The sequence below is a fragment of the Xiphias gladius genome, chromosome 21 (genome assembly GCF_016859285.1).
Source record: "Xiphias gladius isolate SHS-SW01 ecotype Sanya breed wild chromosome 21, ASM1685928v1, whole genome shotgun sequence".
NCBI lineage: Eukaryota > Metazoa > Chordata > Actinopteri > Istiophoriformes > Xiphiidae > Xiphias > Xiphias gladius.
In genome coordinates this window covers 22,212,274-22,228,110 of record NC_053420.1, presented here as the reverse complement: position 1 = coordinate 22,228,110, position 15,837 = coordinate 22,212,274, and the positions used below count along the sequence as shown (strand labels likewise).

General features: G+C 43.8%; 1 protein-coding gene across 1 annotated transcript; it reads left to right on the top strand.

Moving 5' to 3' along the window:
• The first annotated feature begins 13,932 nt into the window (after nt 1-13,932).
• On the top strand, nt 13,933-15,088 carry msx1a (muscle segment homeobox 1a). The gene is made up of 2 exons (XM_040115895.1): nt 13,933-14,422; nt 14,670-15,088. The coding sequence occupies exons 1-2, from the start codon at nt 13,990-13,992 to the stop codon at nt 15,086-15,088; spliced, it is 852 nt and encodes a 283-aa protein (XP_039971829.1). The 5' UTR covers nt 13,933-13,989.
• The last annotated feature ends 749 nt before the right edge of the window (nt 15,089-15,837 follow it).

The window sequence follows — 15,837 nt, the reverse complement described above, 5'->3', positions numbered from 1 at the left end:
CTGCTGCATTTAAGAAGAAAATAAAGACAGACAAGGGAAGGCACAAGCTCGCTTCCACGGTGAATTTGGCATATATGGCCAGCAGAAAATAGCATTGTTTCTTTGGAATTTAAAGGCTGAGGACAGGTAGTGTAGTTCCATCTCTGAAGTTTGCCTTTTCTGTAATTGAACTATTTTCTAGGCAGAACTAACACCTAAATCGCTTGTGAAAAATACAACTAGCTATTAACACATGCCAGTACAGTTGGTTATTTTGTTCATATTTTTAGACCACTTAATGGTTCAAAATCGATACAACAAATGAATAAAATACATAAGTAAGCTTTCCCATCACACTTCGTGCAAGTGCAAGTACCGTGGATGTAGGGCTAATGGTTTCAGGAGTGCAGAGTTCTAGCTTACAAAGAGAGGGATCTCATTCTGGCAGACAATAACCCTTCGTACCTATTCTTCTGATCATATTCTTAGTCATAACGAATGTAAATCACCTTCAAAGCCTCGCTTCTGTACTGGCTTTCTCTTCAATTCCCCTGTCTCTTGCTCTCTGTTCAGTTACATATGTGATGTCTAACTCCTGCACAATTAAAGAATTTGAGGAATGAAAGCTCCATCCTTCCTTGTCAGGTGGATGTAATACATTTGCCAGCAAATTGAATGAATCCATAAAGAGAGTTCTTAATTATATCCTCATCCATGTGGAAAGTGCAGCAGAGGCACCTCAATGGAGACAATCAGAAGAGGAGAAAAGAGGAAGTTATTGTCTGTGGCTGGGAGCAGAGACACGAAAGGCAGAAGGATATTCAGAGATTCCTGTAGTGATTTCTCCTAAACAGCAAACACGATATATAGTATTTCACCACGCCACAAAGTCAAAAAACATGATTGCTGTATTATATTACATGGTCCAAGAACTAAGTATGCCTCTGCAATCTAGTATACAGCCCATGACACCAATCCTGGTATAACCAACCAATTGCTGGCATTAAAAGTAGACTGCTACATCCATAATGAGAGCATTGATCACTGCGAGACACATCAAGCCTCACGCAAACCAATCAGAACAAAACAAACATGTGAAGCAGCAAACTCTCATTACAACATCATCCCTCCAGACCCACACTTCAGTTTGAAAAACTTCTGGATGACTGAACAAACAAATCCCAACATTTTTAGTGTTTGGCTTTTGGGGGGCAGATTAGTAATCATATCTCTGTCCTGTTATTCTATGTCTGGGCATGGGGGGGTGGGGGGTGGGGGGTGGGGGGAGGCTTTTGCTGAAAACATAATTGGCATGGCCCCAGTGACACTGTCCATCAGATTGTGCTGTGCCTCTCCGTGTGTATTTGCAGGGCCCCTGCGATGTTTCATTAAACAAGGAGCAGGGGCCTCTCAGGAGATGTTTATGCAGCCTCTGTGGCTCCACCACACAGTGAGGAGCACGCCTTGCCATCATGGCGCGACAAAGCTATAATTAGCTATGCAACCCCTCATGTACATTTGCACAATTCTGCGTATGTGTGTATAAGTTTGTGTGTTTTGGAATGTAAAATTAAAGTTATAATAATTTTCATCAAATCTGACCACATTCGATACTATTTATCATCAACAATTTTTCAGCAATAGCCATTAAATGTATTTACAGTCTGCAATTACCTCTCTGTATAGTAGCTTTCATTGCTAGTGGCGAGGCCTGCAAATTCAGTGCTGGATTACATTTTCCTTCACATACACAACAGATTAAATAGGAAACAAAGTATGCATGTAATCGAGCACTACTGTTTGTTATTTTATCTCATTGATATCAATGATATCATTGTTTACTGTCCACTCTCCTTCAGCTATATTAATTTACTGCAAATTCGAAACTGAACATGTCTTTGTAGTTAATATTAAAAGAGTTCAGCTAGCAAAACATGGTGTGGCTTTTATTGTGAAGCAGTCACAGGAAATGCAATGTATTTGTCACAGAGGTGAGTGGTGACAGTTGTGGTTATTAACAATGCGACTACTAACAAGAAAACAGTTATTTTCGGTATTATTTGACAGTGGATCAGTTTTTAAAATTGCAGGGAGTAAAGGAACAAGAAGGAGCAGCCACAGCGAGATGTTAGATGAAGAGCTGCAGGCTACAGGCTGCACACCTCCCAACGTCTCAGCAAGGTAACCGTGTACTTTTCCTGCATCCTGCTGTTGTGTCCAAAACTACCCATGTTGTTTGCAGCTTCATATCAGATTGCGGGTGCTCAAGGCATGACAGAAAAAGTCTGATTACTGACTGACTTCGTTATCAACACAACATAATTTTGTTTGGTTGTGTTGTAAAAGAATACACCAGTTTCTCTTCTGTTGTATTTCTGAAAAAGTAGCTGCTCAAGGAGTGTTTGCTGCCCATTCAATTCTGGGACCCGTATTATTAAACCAACACCGGTAACCATGCATGTCACCAAATCAACCAGGACTGAAATTTTAAGGATTCTAACTTTAAAGAGGTGAAAAATGGAGACCTTTCATTGTGACTCACTGAGGAAAAATACTGTTGATATATGATTTGATTAGCAAGTCAAGCAAGAATTAAAACATCCCTGAAATTATCTGGGTCAATAAGTACTTGCCAAACTGCTTCTGATTTCCAAGAAGAATTTCAGGCCAAGTCAGCTGAATATCATTATGTGAGACTCTGAGAAATGTGGTTATATTGAAGTTATTCGGTGATGCTGATTTTGATTTTCATCACCTGGCCAGTGCAATCATAACTCTGAAAGCATGCCTTCCTCTAAACCATCTTAACCTGTTGAAGCAAATACAATAAATTGTAACTATATCTGCATGTCTCCAAACAGACACCCCTGAGTTTGTAATAGTTCACAGTAACAGTGGACAACAATCTGCTGGAACCAAAACCAATTACACAACTGCTACACTATGACACAGAAAACATAAACAGAGATCCAGTTGTGCATAAAAGGACTGAGGCTCCTGGTCATGGCCCTCAACTTTAACAAAGATAATCATCAGAGATATTGAATAAGGGGGATGTGAAGATAATACGAAGCATACAAGCCAGAGGAATCCACGCTGCCTTATAAGGTAACGAGTGGTGCAGAGAGAGCAAAGGAGGTAGCGAGGGCACAAAATGGTGGATAGTACCAGCTCATCCATGGGAAAACTTTCATCTACAAATGTGGAACTAGCAAGAGTTTAATAAATAATATCACATCCAAAAGACATTCCATTGAAAGTGGATCACTTGTGTCATTTGTCTGTATTTAATGATTCAAGGTCGAGCCAACTTTTCCTCAACTTTTCATTTAAAAAAAAAAAAAAAAAAAAGGGTCGATATCCTTTCCTGAATTACCCTTAATTCCACCATTCAAGTGGTTCTTATTTTCCACTAAGCCATCCAATCCTGTCCTCCTACACTGTAGTTAACAGCTAGATCCATCACTAAATAGCACACTTGTACTTCTCACTATGCTCATCTGTCCATCAAGTGAAATTTAATAATCATATTTGTGTAAGTCACCCCATAATTCCTATACACTCAACAGAAGCTAAATATATACCACTTCAGCTGGTTCCACACGTCTAGTTGTGTCTGCTAGCAATTAGTATATAGGTTTGTGCCACTCCATTGTTTGGACTGCCGGCCTCTCAGAGAGATAATGAACCATAATCGTTGAGTGACGCTATAATTGCCAAGGTGTATGGTGACACGACAGCCAACGCAATTACCCTACTTTTGACATCAATGCTCTCATTAAATGATGTCATTGAAACATGACGCTCTTCATACACATTCACACCCAATCAGTCTTGCACTTGCACATGCCTGTGCACACACACACATCACAGTCTGTAAAAGGGTTTGAAGGTATTTTGTACACATGCACTTACAAAAATCACATTTATGGGATTACAAAAAGCTATGTTTCACTCATCTTTTGTGAGAAAAAAAACTGTGCTAAAGAGTTTCCCAAGAGTTTATTAATGATTGCTGAAGTCGACAATATCGGCTTTGTTATAAAGTCACAATCAGCAGTAATACTTGGATTTTTAAAAAAAGATTTAATTAGATTATTAATATTGGAGGAGATCTGGCAAAAAAAAAGTTACTTATACATTTTTAACATTTGGAGGATGAATACTTGTCGGCTTCCATATTTGTTGCCCCTTTTTGGATACAAATTTTAACTATTTTGCAATTAAAGATTTTTTTTATTTATTTTCATGCCACAAATGTGATTAGATTTAGATTTGTCAGAGTCAATACTTCTTTAAAAGGTGTGAAACTCTTTTGATCTGTCACTAAACTTGCTATGTCCAGGCAGTAAATGGATTCGGCACGTACTAGAACAAAGGTTTCCCTTAACTTCTTAATTCAACTCTGTGAACCTTAACCCATACAATGTGACTGCAATATTCATTTCTGTTTTCACTTAAATCTGGCTTAGAACTGCATTTACAAGGTGCCTGTGCAAAGCGTACAGAAGCATTTCTTTATTAAGTGTTAGAAACTACTGGAGTTTTAGTCACCACTTAAATATATGCTGTAAAAAGGTGTCAAGCAAATAGCTTGTTACAGTTTTATTGTCACACCAAACACTATTCATCCAAATCACTTTTCTCCACTACAAGCTGAAGAAACTATAATATGAGCGGCAGTAATAATAACCCTACGTCATTCCTAAACACACACATGAAGTTCTAAAATTTGCATACATGTAATTCTAAATAATAATATTTAAAAATATTTTGTAGTTTTTGCATTTTGTAACAATATTTTTGTATGTACACATATACACTTTATGCACACTTACACACCTCCTTGAAATACTGTACTTTACTTAACCTCTCTCTCTCTTACACAAATACACACAACACTGACCATAAAGCACTGACAAATAGAACACAAGCAAAAGGCCATGGCCATAAATAAACACAAGAATTTGTAAGGTTGACTTTTGCAATTAGAACTGCAAGGGAAAATATATCTCTGAGAAACATTTTAATGAGCTTCAGCTAAGCTGCTGTGCTTTCAAAAAAGAGCACACCAATAACAGTTCATCACTCAAAAACTGATGTAGGGAAAATTCTTGTGGGTGTGAGATATTTCACTGTGTCCAGTGATGGCTCAGTAAAGAGCCTCGGGCGTCATAAAAACCTGAAGGCAATTAAAAGTGGTTATTTTTCACCCGCGTTTCTAAATTCTGTAGCAATTAATCTGCCCAATTTGATTATGAACGGCACAAATTAAACAATAAAGACCTGTCTAATGAGGGATTAATTATGGGTAGCAGGAGGGGAGTGGGACCGAGGCAACGGCCATACGTCAGTGTCTTCTGCAGACAGCACAGGGCCATAAGGAAGACAAAGAGGCTCCTCGTCCATGTGGTCCCGCGCTGATAGGGCCCCCTCATCACAGATCAGTAGATCCACAGCCCATGGAGCCCATAAACGGTTGAGCCATAATTGAAAGTGCCAAAATCAATAGTGTTGAGAGGCCTTAATTAAATTAAATATGTCTCCCATAGGAGAGGGGTGGGGTCGTGGAAGGAGGAGGGTGCCAGTGCTGCTGCCCCAGTGAGCTCACTGTGTGAGGAACCGTGACTGCAGGGGCATCTTTGGTGTGTATGCATTATGGGTATTTGACAACACCCTCAAATGATTTTGTTATAAAGTCACATGCTATGGTGACATTAAACGGGCAGTGGCAGCTGTGCTATGCTAGTGAAGATGTCTTTTTAAATGCCATAAAAAAATCACTTTTTTTCTCCTTACTTCAGAATATAAACAGCACAAATTAACATGATCTTGCAACACCCGGGGCTTCAGATTTCCTGTCCGTCTCTCATGCCAAACTACAGGGAACACAATGCAATTGAGGAAAAGTGCTTGCACTTATTGCATACACATAAAATCTCTCTGCTTTTGGTCAGCAGTTAGGCAGAGCTTTACTGTGTATTTATTGCTGGTGAACTCATTCACTCATTCGGCCATTTACTGGACGGGTTAGTACAGTTTCACTGGCCTCAATACACTACCCAATACATTATACCGAAGCCACCACAAACCACCATATTCCCCACTGTGTCGTACCAAGGAGCCACAGCAGCTCCCACATAAGTATAATTTGAACACATATTGAACATTGAGCAGATATAACTTGGAAAGTATTTTAAAACTGATCAGACTACAAGGAGAATTCTCGTTTAATTACATTTGACAAAATGTTCAATGTCTACCTTGAAAAACTTCAGATTTGTCAAACCTTTTGGCCTCCTTGATTTTCAGATTTTCTCACAACAAACAAAGGGGATGTACTGTACCTACAGTAGTGACCTGCATGGCTGAATCTGACACAAATCCTCCTGCATTCCTGCTGCAGACTACTTGATGTGGGGTTTGCTGCCTGGCCCATTAGAACCAGAGGATCTCTTGTGACTTTGGCTGATACTGCTGGCCACAAGGAAACATGGAGAGGCAAAGGACATCACCTGTATAAAAAAGCCCCAACTCCTCATCATTTCAGGCTTTGCCCACATTTAAAGGATTAGGCAGCCAGAGTCAGCAAAGGGTCACTGACAGAGTGTTCCGCTGGGTTGAGGCGGGAGGAGGACAGGGGCGGGTTAGATGGGATGGTGATGGGGGGCTACAAGAGGCTCAACCCCCTCTGGATAAACTTGAGTTGCAGACTGTTGAGACTTGTGAGATTAGGATGGAGCCAAGTCTGCTACGCTGTGATCTGAGGGACAGGGCGCGCAGCGGCTCGCTGTCCACAGTACAACCTCCCAGACAAACCCCCCGATTCTGCCCCCCTTTGTTGTTTTGGTTTGCTTTTCTTTGGCCAGATCTAAAGTAGGAGGGAGCAGCTTGAAATGATGGGCTTAAGGTTTTTGTGAAGGATGGTTTATGTGCATGGAAGGGCAAGGCAGAGATTTTGTGGTGATCTTTTAAAAATGTCTGACCCATACACTAATGTATAAATCCTTATGATTGCGTTTCAAAACCTATTTGTATCCGATGTCAGGTCACACAGATTTAATTCCCAACGCAGTTACCTACAGTTATTATTCTTGCTTATCTCGATGAAAATGGGAAATGATTATAGTGTTCCTAGGAAAATTTGATTTACTGATATTATCTTCAGAGAAAATAGTATCTGTTGAAAACCAAAAAAAAATGCATTTATTTGATATTTGGTTCAATATTACGTGATAACATGCTGGGCACTGTCAAATAAAAGAGGCGAAACGACTTTATCACATGAGGAATACTGTAATCTTCATGATCTTTTTCATTGCAACATTAAACATGCTCACAAAGGATTTAAGTGTAGAAAGGAATTATACAGTAACTATGAATAATTTAATTAAATGTGCATAGTTGTTATTGTATAATAATAATAATAATAATAATAATAATAATAATAATAATAACAACAACAAGAGGAAGAAGAAGAAAAAGAAGAAATTCAATGTATGGAAAAATAACCGGAGCAATAACATGAATAGTGTTTGCAGCCATGTTTCTATCCTAAAATAAGACTGAACACGTTTTCATTATTCCTGCAATTTGTTTTGAGTGCTGGGAAATATTGGTGACAGCGTTTTGATGCTCTACATCATTTACCTCATCATTAAGCATCTTTTTAATCCCCGCATACCCGATGATAGAAATGATTTGTTATTGTTGCTTGTTATGCGCTTATTAAGCATTTCATTTAAGACTCTATTTAGTCTCTAATCAACGAGCGCACTCGGCGTTTGAAAAAAAGCCCAAATGATCGACTTATCAAAATAAATCCCGTGATTTGTCATTAGTTAAATCAATCCATTTAGATGGCCTATATCATATTAGCCAGGCCAGTGGTTTGCAAATGATTTTAGTATGCTTCCTGTTTAATGGCGTGAAAGAAATAAAGGGCCGATAATTCAATTTCACACCAATACCTCGGGTAATTGAGATGTCTTTGATTGAACGATGGAATGTTGTAAATTTAAAAAGCCGCAGTTTTATCTAAGTTTTACAGAGGAGTGAACGGCAGGCAGAAACACTGATACCGCCGCTCACATGACGAAATTATTATTTTGATTTTAAAGTCATGGAGAGGTCAGGCTGTGGGAGTGATCCTATCTGGGGTGTGTGTGTGTGTGTGTGTGTGTGTGTGTGTGTGTGTGTATGGAGAAAAAAGGGGATGAACAATTACTTTTCGTATAGACGCAACACAAAAACCTCTCCACCAACAGAACAGTAGCTACATGTGATTTTTAGCTTTTTCTAAGGATTATGAATTTACGCCGAATCAATTTCTTTATTTTTTAAATTTTATATATGTATTTTTTTGGGGGGTTAAATTATAAATTGGTTATTTGTATACATGAAAGGAAACATGAATTAGGATAAGACTGCGAAGTCACTTAATAATAATAATGATAATAATGATAATAAAAGTAATGTATAAATTATGTAATAATGTCTAAAGTAGGCATAATTTGAATAAATATCCTGTATGAGGCAGGTATATGCCTTGCAGTTTATTTTCAAATGCTTTTATTAATCGAACAAAACTTAAAGTAATTTGATGCAACTAGTTGTTAAGAATTACACTGCGCTGAAGTGAAACTGAATTGTTCCGTCCAGTTACAGGACCGAGGCCTGGAAAGGAGCTCTGCGTGCACTCTTGAGAAATGTACTGCTTTTTGCATGCCGTTCAAAATTAATATAAAACACAAATTCAGGCCAATGAGCCACTGATTAAAGAACAGTTAAAAGTTACTAGTCGAGAAATGATGATAAAACTGAAAATAAGTAGCCAATAAGTAGCACCGTTTATTTAATGTATTTATTCCAAAATTAATTAGCAAGCTTATTACCTTAAGTGATATTCTTGCCTTAAGTATTAGGACTGTAGTTCTTCAATAACCTTAATGACAGGGGGAGGACGCGGTTGTTAAATTGGCGCATTAATATTTCAACAAACAGTGAAGCGGTCACAGGTGTGTCAGGTAGCGTTGCTGCGGTTTCAGTGCAACGCAGCCAATCAGAGCGGGGAAGCGGAACTGTTTTACAATCCGCCGCTATGCCTACAAAGTAAAGTAGTGCACCAACCGAAACACGCTCTTTGTATTTATCCTAAAGAAAACACATGCAGAGGAAAACGGGACATCGGACTTTAGGCTATCTCCGACTTTCAACGGTCGTCCGCGTTGGGCTGCATCCGAGGCAGAGCAGTGCCGGGATATCGACAATCTGAAACCATCCTGCATCGTTTCCGAGTGACTTTGTGGCGATGCCGGGCAAATATTTCTTTTTTAGAGACTCTCCTCTAACAATGAGGCCCCCCGCTGAGCTGGCGACAACCGAGCTGAAACCCCCCACCCCCCCACCCCCCCCGAACCGCAAGAGGGTTTTTATCATCACCGTGGGACACATTCATCCTGCCTGTCGGCCGGGGAAAGGTGAGGGAGATGGATGGGGAATAAAGTTCACTAAGCGCTGGATCTGACTGACTTAGAGAGTTGGATCAGTCGAAAAACATCTATTTTCTTCTTCTCCTCCTCCTTCTCTCTCCGAGCCACGTGAAGTCGCTTAATCCCCGAAGCTCCAAGTGCATTTATCACCGTCATCCGGCGTCTCTTCACACTGGGAGTCGGTTCTCTCGCGGAGCTGCCGCTTTCCGGCCGTTCGGCGGGGCTCGCGTGGCTTCCCGCTGGACTGCTCTGGGTTCAGCTCTTACTGACTCTCTGAAAGGTCAAAACTTACAAATAAAACCGGATGTTGCTACTGCATTTCTGTTTCTTTACCTTACTAAATATCTCTTATTGTTGGCTTTTTTTTTTTTTTTTTTTTTTTTAATTTACACATTCACTTAAATACTGTGCTAAACTATGGCATTTTTTCCCCCTGATTATAGCCTAATAACTTGGTATGAAAAAATAAGCAGAGTTGAAGGATAAGAGGAACACTATAATAAATACAGGCTGCTGTATTAAATATTTATTATAAAATATTTTTTTAGACACGCCAAAGCTTGAGCTTAAAGAGCTATTATAGCCTATAGCATTATTAACTGATTAGCCAAGGGATACATCGATACATTTTATTGTTCAAATGGATGTTTAAAATGGCTCAATCTTCAGCCCATATCATACAGACAGTGCAGAGTTAATCAAAATAAGTGAAGTCTCGTCTTCTGCTATGTTCTGAATGGCTGTACAGGATTTAGGATTTACTCAGGCCTATTTATATGTAATAATATTATTATATGTGATAATGCTTTTGTTTGTTTGTTTGCTTGCTTTTTGGGGGGTGGGGGGAATTAACGTAACAGTTAGTGGCTTCAGCCAACGAGGCGACGACTTTCGGACTTTGGACGCATCCACCTGCCAAAGCGACTGGACCGCTGGACCGCGGGCGGACCCGTGAGCCAGACAGTGAATGGCATCTTGAGGCTTAAACGACCGTGAGCCATTGTTGCCTGACCGGCAGCCAAGTGATCCCGATCCGCCTGATTGCGCTAATTGCTTTGAAATGGGATACATTATGTATAATTACGCGGGACCTCGGGTTGGACCGAGCCGGGCGTTTCTTTCATCTCTCTGAGGTGCACGTAACCGCGCTCTCAAATGAACTTAAAAGTCACTCAGATGTCGCTCAGATTATTTCACCAACACCTCCCGACTTCGACTGACTTCATCACTACCGACAGGGGCCTAGAGGATTTAATGTCCCGTTGCGGGCGCAAACTCCGCCAGAAATTAAAAATGTGACCAAGATGAAGGAGTTATACTCACGTGTGCGCCGTCCTTGTCCCCAGACGAAAGTCATTTACTTGCACCAAGTGCAAATATTTTGCTTAAAAGGGCCTTTTGGCATCCACGCTGCCTTTTATGTCTTTACAGTCTAAATTGACAGACCTTGCCTCAAAAGGGTTAAGACAACTTTCAGAGGAGGCAACAATGGGCCTTTGTGTGGAGTCCCTGCCTCCTGACTGGGAATCAAAGGTAGTTTATAAAGTTAAATAAAGGCCCGATGAGCCTTACAGTTGTTTTGTATCTCAGCCCGGCCCTCATTTGTTGCCTCGGGATTTAAATAAAACGGTATGGTAATCGTCTTCTCCATGGCACATCAGGCCTCTTAAAGGCCAGTGTTTGGGATGCTAATTCCCACCGACATTGTTTTCGAGGACCGCTGGCCCCTCTGCTCACAGGAGGAACAGACCGCAACAGCCAAGGCCCGCAAATCAGGTTGAACGGACGCCCGTTGCAATCGACACGATCAAATCCTCCAACCTCGATGAGAGGCGAGACGCTGGCGGAGCGTGGAGCAGGCACCATTGCTCGCGGGGCGGTTCACTCGCTGTTTCGCACGCTCTCCGCCGAGCAACGCACACTTCAGGACACCTCAGAACGCACTGGTGTGTGTGTGTGTGTGTGTGTGTGTGTGTGTGTGTGTGTGTGTGTGTGCGTGCAGGGGTTATAATAATAGTAATGACAGACCTGCATTGTTTTGAGCGTCAAACGTGCGTCTGATTTATGAGGTTATGAAAGACAACACACAGACGCAAAAAATGAGCGGGCTGTGCGTCGTTGCCGCACCGGGCCAAACAGCGCACGTCAAAGCGTCCCACGTGTGACCATTCGTGTTAGGGCAGACTCGTTTAACGAGTTGGTGCTGGAGGACAGGTTAAGTGTTTGAGCCCCGAGCGGAGACTGACTTCAGAGGGCTGTGGGAGCCCGGAGACTCCCGGTGACTTCAAAGCCTTCGGAGCAATGCCACTCGTTCCAGGTTGGAGGCTTTAAGTGTTTCCAAACACGCCGCAGCTGCACACGGAGCCTGCTACCTGCACGAACACACACACATGCACGCACACAAACACACGCACAGGGTGCGCTGCAGAGGAAATGATAAATTAAGACCTCTGTGTTAAGTTTTTCAGAAACCGAGTGGAAAATGCAGGACAACCATTAAGGAACACCTGTGGCCGCCATTTAAATATTAATGTGTCAACCGGAAGTCACTCTGTTGTTCAAGACACATTTTTTAAAGGAAGAATAACTTTTGCAGCTTTATCGCTTGATCATTCGTAATAAAAGCAACCAACATTCCAGGCCTCGTTTCTTTCATTTGTTACACCTCCTTTAAACCCCCCCCCAATCATAAAACGGGGTCTCGCGCAATCTTCCTTAAACCGTGAACGAGCGCCCTCCCGGAGCGGCAAGGCGACTTCGCCTTATCTCGTCATCCGTGTTCGCTCATACATGCAAAACAGCGAGGTCCACCTGCGTCAGCGCCGAACCGGCGTGTCACCCTGAATGTTAACCACATTGTTCCCGTGCAGGAAGCCGCTTGAGAGGAGCTTTGTTATGATTTCCCTTCCCCAAGTTGCAGCACGGCGGCCAGATGATGGGGGTAAGTGGGTTGAGAGCCCCCCCCCCCCCCGTGTATTCAACACCCCGGATAGTCCCGCACAAAGTCATAACAACAAACACCTCCTCAGACTGAGGATCGTGTGGTCTAACGTGTATCTCGGGAAACACTTGCACCGAGGAATCCTTTTTCAGCGACCGGCTCTCTGAGAGCAACTAGTGGGCGCTGACCTTTTCTTCCGAGGAGCCCGCTACTACGCCGACTGTAGCGCTCATTTGAATAGATGGAAATGGCGTGCGATCGGCTGCGAATAAGCTAATTTTTCAGGCTGAATGGCTCAGTGTCCCTGGGCCAGGGAGGGTGTGGAGGAGGAGGAGGAGGAGGCGGCGCCGCGCTCTCTCGGTGCGGGTTCGACTTCTTCAATAGTCTCCCTAAAAAAAAGTGGTGGCGCTTTGATCCGGCCGCCGCTGGCGCCTAAAAACAACATAACTTGTCTGCTCATTAGGGAGACCTGACAAATCGTGACAGATTGTTTATGCCTGGCAATTAGCGACGCAGACGCTTTTCCCTGAGAACTGACCACACCGCCAGAAAAAGGTAATGTGTTTTCATGTGTTTGAGGCTCGCGAAGCCTATTTTAAAGCTGAGATTTATTGCGGCAACGTTATTTGATGCGAGATCGTACTCTGCGCCTGCATCCAACGAGATATAATGCTCTTCCTTATACACTTAGCCCAGCGATGTGTCTGATCTCAGCGACGGTAGTGACAAAAACGCCCCCTCTTCAGGGACTGCAGATAATGATAAGGTGCAGGGGGGGTACCGCCAGGTAAATCAGTGACAGTCCCGGGTTAAATCCCTGGCTCCACGCTGCCCCCTCCCCCTTGCTCCCCCCCATTCCACATAATTTTTGACTTTAATGGATGTAGTCGGGGGGCAGGTGACTCCCCCCCCCCCCCAATCCCCCCAAGCCCGATAATTACCCCCGAACGACTGCGAAGGCCTGTGTGTTTCAATCTGATTAGAGCCCCGCAGCCATCAATAAACGGCGCGCTGCGAGGGGCTCGTCGCATAAGGAGGGGAGTCAAACGGTTGTGCAATGTTCGGGCAGTGGAAGCACGTGGCCGAAGGCATCGCGCGGGTCGAACTGAGTAGAAGTTCGGGCCAGAAAAGTTGTCAAAGATGGCGCGTAAACATGGCGAGGTATAGTAGAAATGATGCCCCCGCGCCTAGAGCCCTAATCATTTGATGTCAATACGTTGGTGGTGGGATCATCATAGGTTACACTTTGGGGTAACAGGTCGTTTTGAGGGACTTAGTTTTGGAGCTTGTTGTGTCTATGTTTATCTGAAGTTGGTTGAGTTTTAAAAAGGTAACAATTGTTAACTTTCCAACTCTGACCCCCCCCCCTTGGAGTCTCACAGGGCCCAGCCCATCTCTCCCCTGATTGGCTGCCTCTCTCTCCACGCCTGCCTTATTATAGCCTCTCACTCCAATTTGGTCACATAAACATGAGGATACCGTCACCTTAGGGCTCACCGCCGCGACTTTCTGCAACTCTTGCCACGGTACCCACGAGAGTCAACCGGTCGCGTTACCACCAGTCCCAGTCGGACCTGTATGGCCCCATCGACCGCCATGTCAGCTTTAACCGCTGGTTTGAAAACTGAAGAACTTCCTCCCCGCTCAGCTCTCGGCGGCAGAGGCGAGATGCAGACCAGTCTGAGTCCCGCGGAGGAGACCGGCAAGCCCAAAGTTGCTATTCTGCCCTTCAGCGTCGAGGCGCTGATGGCTGATAGGAAACCCAGCAGAGAGGTGTCATCGCCGGATGCCCCGTCCGTGGCCGGGACGTCCCAGGCGCTGGGGAAGAGCGCGCGGATGGGCTCTTTCGGTAGTCTGGATACTCCACTTCCTGCTTTACCCATGAGCTCTGCGTTTTCAGTGGGGGAGATCATGAACATGCAAGAAGACGTACTGATTAAACCCGAGAGCCCGGACAGTAAAGAGAGAACTTCATGGATACAGAGTCCTCGTTTTTCTCCTACGCCTCCACGTAAGTTGAAGCTATGGTGTCATTGCATTGCCTCGATTACAGACATAAATAATATCTAGGTCAGATATGTGTAATCTTATGTTCTTAGTCTTAAATATGTCAGGACTTGTGTGGAAAATGATTACTTTCATAGTCAGCGTGGTTTAAATACGAGAACTTTGTAGCCAGTCTACTTGGCTTGCGTGGGTTGCGGCATTACTCACTGTAATACCATGGTTTTAAATGAAAGCGTTTTGTCCTCTGACAGGAAGGTTGAGTCCTCCTGCCTGCCCTCTGCGAAAACACAAGACGAACAGAAAGCCCCGGACCCCCTTCACCACGTCCCAGCTGCTGGCCCTGGAGAGGAAGTTCCGCCAGAAGCAGTACCTTTCCATCGCCGAGCGCGCAGAGTTCTCCAGTTCCCTCAACTTGACGGAGACCCAGGTCAAAATCTGGTTTCAGAACAGGAGAGCCAAAGCCAAGCGGCTGCAGGAGGCAGAACTTGAAAAACTGAAAATGGCAGCTAAGCCCATGCTGCCCCCAGCTTTCGGGATTTCTTTTCCTCTCGGTGCGCACGTCCCCGCGTCCTACGCGGGGTCGCACCCGTTTCAGAGGCACTCGCTGCCGGTTTCCCCCGTGGGACTGTACGCCGCTCACGTCGGATACAGTATGTACCACCTCGCTTGACGGGGACGCAGGACGGGGGGTTGGGGGTGGGGGTGTGAAGATTACTTTCTGCGAGCCCCAAACGCGAGGTGAGGGGGACGGAGGGAGGGGGACGGGGCAGTTTGACAGGTGAGGTGACACTGTAGTAAATACAGAGGCATCCTGGCGGTGAGCTCAGTGTCACATCTTGTCAGGGGGCCAGGGCCTCCTAATAGACCCCCCCCCTCCTTCTGAGGACCTTGAAGTTGATCCACTTCTCTTGACCTCGGCAGTAAGTTCACACACCGCGAAAAGAATCCGGCTTTATTAGTCCTCCAATCTTGAGTTTTAATTCTGTCTTTGCCCGTGGACTTTGAAGTGACAATAGCAACCACGAACCTATCGATGGCAGAGATCTTAAACATAAAGATGAGTGTGAGACTAAATGACTTTGAGATGGATGATGTTGTTTTTTTTTTGCGGTGCAGAGGTGGAAAACAACTCGGTACCTGTAGGGCCTACATCACAGACTGGCGGTCAAGTGTGGACGGCAGGCTGTGTGCCACAGTTGTGTCGGCGACAGCCCCCTCCTCGCCTCTTTTACAAGCCTCTACGAGTAAGTAACAGACTGTTGCGCGGCTTGACATTTTGTCACCGACAAACTCCGGCTGGGCTTTCGTCGCATTTGTGGGCTGCTGTCACACTGCGCAAAAAAAAAAAAAAAAAAGCCCATACTTTTTCATTTTTTTTTTTTTTTGCATTCGTATCAGTGCGTAACTGTAGTGGGTCAC

Coding starts and splice junctions, on each gene's coding strand:
- msx1a (XM_040115895.1), top strand. CDS start 13,990: ATGGCCCCATCGACCGCCATGTCAGCTTTAACCGCTGGTTTGAAAACT. Junction 14,423..14,669: donor TTTTTCTCCTACGCCTCCAC/GTAAGTTGAAGC, acceptor GTCCTCTGACAG/GAAGGTTGAGTCCTCCTGCC.